This window comes from Hemitrygon akajei, chromosome 29 (genome assembly GCF_048418815.1).
Source record: "Hemitrygon akajei chromosome 29, sHemAka1.3, whole genome shotgun sequence".
Taxonomy (NCBI): domain Eukaryota; kingdom Metazoa; phylum Chordata; class Chondrichthyes; order Myliobatiformes; family Dasyatidae; genus Hemitrygon; species Hemitrygon akajei.
The window spans coordinates 3873278-3880975 of NC_133152.1; the positions used below are offsets into that span (position 1 = coordinate 3873278).

A 7698-nucleotide genomic window follows, 5' to 3' on the forward strand; every position below is an offset into this window, starting at 1 on the left:
GCCGCTTCCCAACTAACCTGGCACAGCTTGAGCAATTTTGCAAGGATGAATGGGCTCTATCACGTTGTGTAAAGTTTGAATTATTAGTTCTTCATTCTGTCTAATTTTCCCTGTTCTTTGGACTCTAATGTGAAAAAAGGAGAACGTGATCCACAAATAAAAATTCTCATCAAATTGATCAAAATCCTTGGTTTAATACTCATTTAGGTGAACAGAGGGTTGGTGGCTGAATACTTTTAAAAGGCACTGTACAGTTCTGGGCACCACATTTAAGGAAGGTTATGAACTCAAGTCAAGTCGTCACTTTTATTGTCATTTCCACCATAACTGCTGGTACAGTACATAGTAAAGATGAAACAATGTTTTTCAGGACCATGGTGTTACACTACACAGTACAAAAACTAGACTGAACTATGTAAAAAACAACAGAGAAAAAAAACACAACTACACTAGACTACAGACCTACCCAGGACTGTGTAAAGCGCACAAAACAGTTCAGGCATTACAATAAATAATAAACAGGACAATAGGGCAAGGTGTCAGTCCAGGCTCTGGGTATTGAGGAGTCTGATAGCTTAGGGCATAGGTGTCAAACACAAGGCCCGAGGGCCATACCCGGCCCGGCGTACAATTATATCCGGCCCGCGAGATCATTTTAGATAGATCTATTATTTTAATTATTAATGGACCGGCGATATGAAGCGCTGATAACACACAAACTACAGATCCCATAATGCAGCGCAACAGCTGCCGATAGGCCACCCCGGAACATTCCCGCGTCAAGCGTCTGTTGCTGTATACAACGCTATTCTTCGCACTGAGTTCGCACGGCGCTTTGGTGACTTTGAAGCACAAATAATTAATTTCGAGCTGCTTCGCAACCCATTTGCCGTTGACGTGGAAACTGCACCTGTACAGATTCAGATGGAGCTGATAGAGCTGCAGTGTAATGGGACGCCGAAGGCAAAGTACGACACTGCAGGGCCCGTACAGTTTATTCGCTCCATTCCTGAAGCAATGCCTCAGCTCCGTCTACATGCGGCTCGAACTTTGTGCATGTTTGGTAGCACATATCTGTGTGAGAAGCTTTTCTCAGTGATGAAGATTAACAAAACATCACACAGGAGTCGTCTCACTGCAGTCCATCCTGAGAATCTCCACAACACAGAACCTTACACCAAACCTAAACGAAATTATTGCCAAGAAAAGATGCCAAGCATCCAGCTCTGACAAAACGGCATAAGAGCAAAGAAAACTGAGTGTTTTGATCTGTTGTTGTTTTAACTTTTGCTGAAAAGCACAAATTTTATTTATATTTTCAGGGTTTTTTTTGCAGCATGCTCATATTTCTAACTTGTATAATACTGACAGGAGATATTTTTATGGAGAGCAAAATATTTAAGTTATTTAAAGTTTTAGTTTATTTTTTCTGGAATAATATTCCTGTCTGTTTTTATTCATATTTATGTTCAAAAAATGTTTAGTTTTAGTGTGTTCAATAAATGTTTATCCTGTTCGGCCCGCGACCTAAAGTGTGCTTTGAGTTTTGGCCCCATGTGCAATTGAGTTCGACACCTCTGGCTTAGGGGAAGAAACTGTTACATAGTCTGGTCGTGAGAGCCCGAATGCTTCGGTGCCTTTTCCCAGGCGGCAGGAGGGAGAAGAGATTGTATGAGGGGTGCACGGGGTCCTTCATAATGCTGCTTGCGGATGCAATGTGTAGTGTAAATGTCCGTGATGGCGGGATGATCTTCTCAGCTGTCCTCACTATCCACTGCAGGGTTCTTGCGATCCGAGATGGTGCAATTTCCAAACCAGGCAGTGATGCAGCTGCTCAGGATGCTCTTAATGTAGAATGTGATGAGGATGTGGGTTGGGAGATGGACTTTCCTCAGCCTTCGCAGAAAGTAGAGAGGCTGCTGGGCTTTCTTTGCTATGGAGCTGGTGTTGAGGGACCAGGTGAGATTCTCTGCCAGGTGAACACCAAGAAATTTGGTGCTCTTAACGATCTCTATCGAGGAGCCGTTGACGTTCAGCGGGGAGTGGTCGCTCTGTGCCCTCCTGAAGTCAACAACCATCTCTTTTGTTCACATTCAGAGACAGGTTGTTGGCTCTGCACCAGTCCGTTAGCCGCTGCATCTCCTTTCTGTAAGCTGACTCATCGTTCTTGCTGATGAAACATAGAAATATATTAAATAGTTGCAGTAGGCCATTCAGCCCTTCGAGCCTGCACCGCCATTCAGTATGATCATGGCTGATCATCCAACTCAGAACCCTGTACCTGCTTTCTCTCCATATCCCCTGATCCCTTTAGCCACAAGAGCCATATCTAACTCCCTCTTAAATATAGCCAAAGAACTGGCATGAGACCCACCACGGTTGTGTCATCAGCGAACTTGATGATGTGGTTTGAGCTGTGTGTTGCAGCACAGTTGTGAGTCAGCAGAGTGAACAGCAGTGGACTGAGCACACAGCCCTGGGGAGCACCCATGCTCAGTGTGATAGTGTTGGAGATGCTTCTCCCGATCCAGACTGACTGAGGTCTCCCTGTCTGGAAGTCTAGGATCCAGCTGCAGAGGGAGGTGTTCAGGCCCAGTAAGCTCAGCTTTCCAATCATTTTCTGAGGGATGATTGTGTTGAATGCTGAACTGAAGTCTATGAACAGCATCCGAACGTATGTGTCTTTTTTGTCCAGGTGGGTTAGGGCCAGGTGGAGGGTGATGGCAATGGCATCATCTGTTGAGCGGTTGGGACGGGACGCAAACTGCAGGACACTTAAGACTTCTTCAACACAGGGACGATGGTGGCGGCCTTGAAGCACATTGGAACGGTGGCGCTGCTCAGGGAGATGTTGAAGATGTCAGTGAGAACATCTGCTAGCTGGTCTGCACATCCTCTGAGCACTCTACCAGGGATATTGTCTGGTCCAGCAGCCTTCCGTGGGGTGACCCTGCACAGGGTTCTTCTCACATCGGCCACGGTGAGTGAGACACAGCACCTGGTCATTTGTAGGAGGGGTGGACTTACTCGCCGCCACGTCATTTTCCACCTCAAAACACGCGTAGAAGTTATTCAGCGCATCTGGGAGGGAGGCATCACCTGCACAGTCAGGTGATGTTGTCCTGTAATTGGTGATGTCCTGGATGCCCTTCCACATGCGCCATGTGTTGCCGCTGTCCTGGAAGTGGCTATGGATTCGCTGGGCCTGTGCACGCTTTGCCCCTCTAATGGCTTGGAACAGTTTGGTCCTTGCTGTTGTTAGGGCTGCCTAGCAAGACTTTATGAAGACCTTGGAGAGAATGCAGAAGATGATTCTCTGGAGTGGCTGGTCAAAGTGGAGAGGATCACACTGGAGTGGAGATGTGCAAGAAGAAATTAACTTGAACTATTTGAATTCATATAGCTTGGGAGCACTGGAATCTGGCCAATTTATTGACCGTCTGCTGAGCTATCCATGAGTTGTAGAATGTCTACTGGCAAAAAAGAGCATTGCAGAGGAAAGACATTGAGAGGAATTATTGGAATCAATCATAAAGGGGTGAACTCAAGAGATGAAGGGAGAATATTTTAGCAGGATTTGGAAAGTGGATTCTTGTTTCAGTGTGTGTTTAAGGAAATGATCATTGTAGGAATGGGAAGGATCATATGCTGGGATTGGAAAGCAGTCCATTGGTAGGAGAATCACTATGAAGGTTCCAGGTGGGTGTGGAGGGGCTTAGAGAGATGATTGTTACTTTGTTTCAGAAATGATCTTGGGGTTGGGAGGGTTAGTTCTTAGAATTGAGGAATATTCAAAGAGATGACCATAGGAAAAAGTTTGGTGTAAAGTGGGGAAGTTGCAAGACAGGGAAATGAAGTCATACCTGCAAGCATATAGCACCTATAGAAAGTATTCACCCCCCGTAAGTTTTCATGTTTAATTGTTTTACAACATTGAATCACAGTGGATTTAATTTGCCTTTTGTAATGCTGCTCAACAGAAAAAGACTATTTTGTGTCAAGGTGAAAGCAGATCTCCACAAAATGACCTAAATTGCTTACAAATATAAAACAGAAAATAATTGCATAATTATTCACCCCAGTCCTTTAAAATGACCCACCAAATCATGACTGGTGCAGCCAATTGGTTTTAAAAGTCATATAAATAGTTAAATAGAGATCACCGTGTGCAGTCAAGGTGCTTCAATTTATTGTAGTAAAAATACACCTGTATCTGGAAGGTTTAACTGCTGGTGAGTCAGTTATCTGTCAAAAAGTGCACCATGAAGACAAAAGAACACTCCACATAACTCTGCAAAAAAGTTATTGAAAAGCACAAGTCAGGAGATGGATACAAGAGAATTTCCAAGTCACTGAATATCTCTTGGAGTACAGTGAAGTTAATTATCAAGAAATGGAAAGAATATGGCATAGCTGTAAATCTGCCAAGAGCAAGCTGTCCTCAAAAACTGAGTGGCTGTGTAAGAAGGGAGAGAGGGAGGGAAGCCACCAAGAGACCTAAGACAACTCTGGAGGAGTTACAAGGTTCAGTGGCTGAGATGGAAGAGGCTGAGCATACAACAATTGCTGCCTGGCAGTCACAGCATTATGGGAAGGTGGCAATGTTGGGGAAAAAAACTCTTGTGAAATCTTGACTAGGGTTTGCCAGAAAGCATGTGGGAGACTCTGAAGTCAGCTGGAAGAAGGTTCTATGGGTCTAATGAAACCAAAATTGAGCTTCATGGCTATCAGACTAAATGTTATGTTTAGAGTAAGCCAAACACTGTGAATGATTAAAAACACATATTCCTACCATGAAGCATAGTGGGGGCTGCCTCAAGCTGTGGGGATGCTTCACTGCAGCAGGCCCTGTAAGGCTTGTCAAAGTAGGGTGTAGGGTAAAAGTAGGGTGCAACATACAGGGAAATCCTGGAGGGAAAACCTGATGCAGTTTGGAAGAGAACTGCAACTTGGGAGAAAGTTTGTTTTCTGATAAGACAATGACCCCAAGCATAAAGCTAAAGCTACACAGGAAAGGCTTAAAAACAACAAAGTTAATGTTCTGGATTGGCCAAGTCAGAGTCCAGACCTCGATCCAATTGAGAATTTGTGGTTGGACTTTAAAAGGGCTGTTCACTTACAATCCCCATGCAATCTGTTAGAGCTTGAGCAGTTTTGTAAAGAAGAATGGGGAAAAATCAGTGTCCAGATGTGCAAAGCTGATAGATGCCTATCCACACAGACTCCAGGTTATAATTGCTGCTAAAGCTACATATAATAAATACTGTCTTGAAGGGGCTGAATACTTATCACAATCAATGATTTTGTGTTTTTTATTTGTAATTAATCTCGATCACTTTGTAGAGATCTGTTTTTACTTTGACACAATAGAGTCTTTTTCTGTTGATCAGTGTCAAAAACAAGGCCAAATTAAATCCACGGTGATTCAGTGTTGTAAGACAATAAAACATAAAAACTTCCAAAGGGGGTAAATATGTTTTATAGGCACTGTATGTACAAGTGCAGTGCAAAAAACTTACTTGCAGCAGAACATTAGATACAGACCATTCACAAGCAAGGCATAAATTATGGAAAATCTTTACTAGAAAGAACACAATTTAAACAAAAATGAAGTCCATCATCGTGCAAAGTGGTCATAGTGTCTGAAAGAGCCAAAACAAATTTGATAGCAGGAATGGTCTCCATTTCCCGTTTTTCAGTTAAATGAAAGCAATATGCAGACAATGTTGCTCCATTCAGTTCGAATGAGAAATGAATTAGCCTAAAAAACATAACAAAATGTTGACATCAATCGCTAAGCGATTGATAGAGAAGCTACTGCACCAGTGCTCAGTCATAGTGATATTCTTACTCAGAACAAATTTGATGCTACAAGGAGAGGGGAAGATTATTATGACGTTATTATCATAACTTCTGTTTAAAGCAGGAATCTGCAATAGTGGCTTCAATAATGTTTTGCCCCCAAATTTTCTGCTCCTTCTAGTATTAATATCAATTTTAAGTGTATAAATACGAACCTGAAAAATTACAAGCTGTAACTGTTTTTTTCTATTTCCCTTCTAGATATGACTTGATGAAACATTGCTGGCAGTGGAAAGCGTATGATCGTCCAAACTGGTCAGAACTGATCAATAAACTGAATTCCTTGATGAATACAGCTGCTGGAGTTGAATTGCTACAGGTAGCCGACAGCCTGGACCTGGAAGAATACAAACATACTGCTGGGGTTTTCTAATGAGAAGGGTGTGGAAATGCAGCTGGACTAGGACCGTTTCAGAACTGGAAGTGGTTGGAGCTCTGTGCTCATTACAGACCCATGAGTGTTAATCTCAGTGGCAGTATACTGACTGCTATGTAGAATTGGGAATTGCACTCTGGAGGCCATAACCAAAAGATGTGAATGGTTTAGATTATGCAATGGATTAATCCAACACTGGGTTGTGACTGCAGACTTGGAGGAACTTTCTAAAGATGAAGATACCAAGCAACAGAAGGTTACATTGTTGTTGGTGAAATTCAGTGATTGCTTGAATGTAATACAGAGCAACTTACAAAACCAGCACTCTGCATTCATCTGAGCCTGATTTTTTTTTCTCTTGTGATCATTGCCATTTATTAAATCAACCAGCCAGAGCCATACACTAGCAGAGTTCACAGAACATGGCAGAATATGCTAATTGTAAAGAAAATGACACAAATAAAGTTTCAGGAGCTATTATGCTAAACTTATAATAATTACATAAGTTATAATTATTACATCATCAGAGAAATGAACTTTATCCTTTGAAGAAAACAAATTCTATGCCAAGATTTGTCTCCAGTTTATTTGACTAGTAATATTTAACAAATACCTGCAGCAAGTTTTCCATGTCAATGATAGGTGTTCAGGCTATCTGTATTAACCTAAAATGTTAACACACATTAGACTCCAATAGAAAATTGGTTACATTTGGAGACAATATGCATAGGTGATGAAAACAACCAGGGAGAATGAAGAGTCTGTAAAGTTGAATCCCAGTTGCTATACCCCAATTTTGTCCTTTGAATTACTGATTTTAAAAAAGATGAAGTGAAACATGCATATCTTATTAGTCAAGTAACACCCTTTATTCAATGGAGAGTTAAAGACCTACAGTACTCAACAGACTTTCCACAGTGTTGTTTTTAGAAAGTGATCTGTTTCTTTTATTTCTTTCAATGAAACTGTATATTAATTAAAAAATAAATCATCTTATTGAGTACATTCTAGTTTATTATACAGAACATTTAATACATCATTAAAGTACATTATATAGGCCAACAAGTAAAAAGGATGAACTCTGGGCTATTTCAAAGTGGCTGATATTAGGTAGGTTGAGCGTTGGAGCACTGCTTGGGGCACAGAAAGACACCTACATGAGATTGTTTTGTTGCATTGCCCATAAACGGATCAGATCAGGCATTTTTATAAAAGGAAAGCAAAACTTCCAAGGTCAGCAAGAACAGGAGAGTTGGGTGCTGGAATTTGGAAGGTGGCATGAGCAAAGAAATCCAGAGCTGATCTCGAAATGCTGCTTCTGCCATTCCACATTAATTAGAATGTTCCATTATGATTGCATTAGAAAGCAGACATAAATTAACCAGATTTAAATTTCTTTTCTGCAAGTTTATTTAGATGTATTTCTATGTAATATAGGAACTTGTAATCTTCCAAGTGTT

General features: G+C 41.5%; 1 protein-coding gene across 4 annotated transcripts in view; it reads left to right on the forward strand.

Moving 5' to 3' along the window:
- Positions 1-7171, forward strand: part of LOC140718555 (tyrosine-protein kinase STYK1) — an 88283-nt gene extending 81112 nt beyond the window's left edge. For all 4 annotated transcript variants that reach the window (XM_073032515.1, XM_073032514.1, XM_073032516.1 and 1 more), the window contains exon 10: positions 6064-7171. In XM_073032515.1, the coding sequence (XP_072888616.1) occupies positions 6064-6235 (172 nt within the window). In that variant the 3' untranslated portion in view covers positions 6236-7171. The remainder of the gene's footprint in view (positions 1-6063) is intronic.
- Positions 7172-7698: the final 527 nt, after the last annotated feature.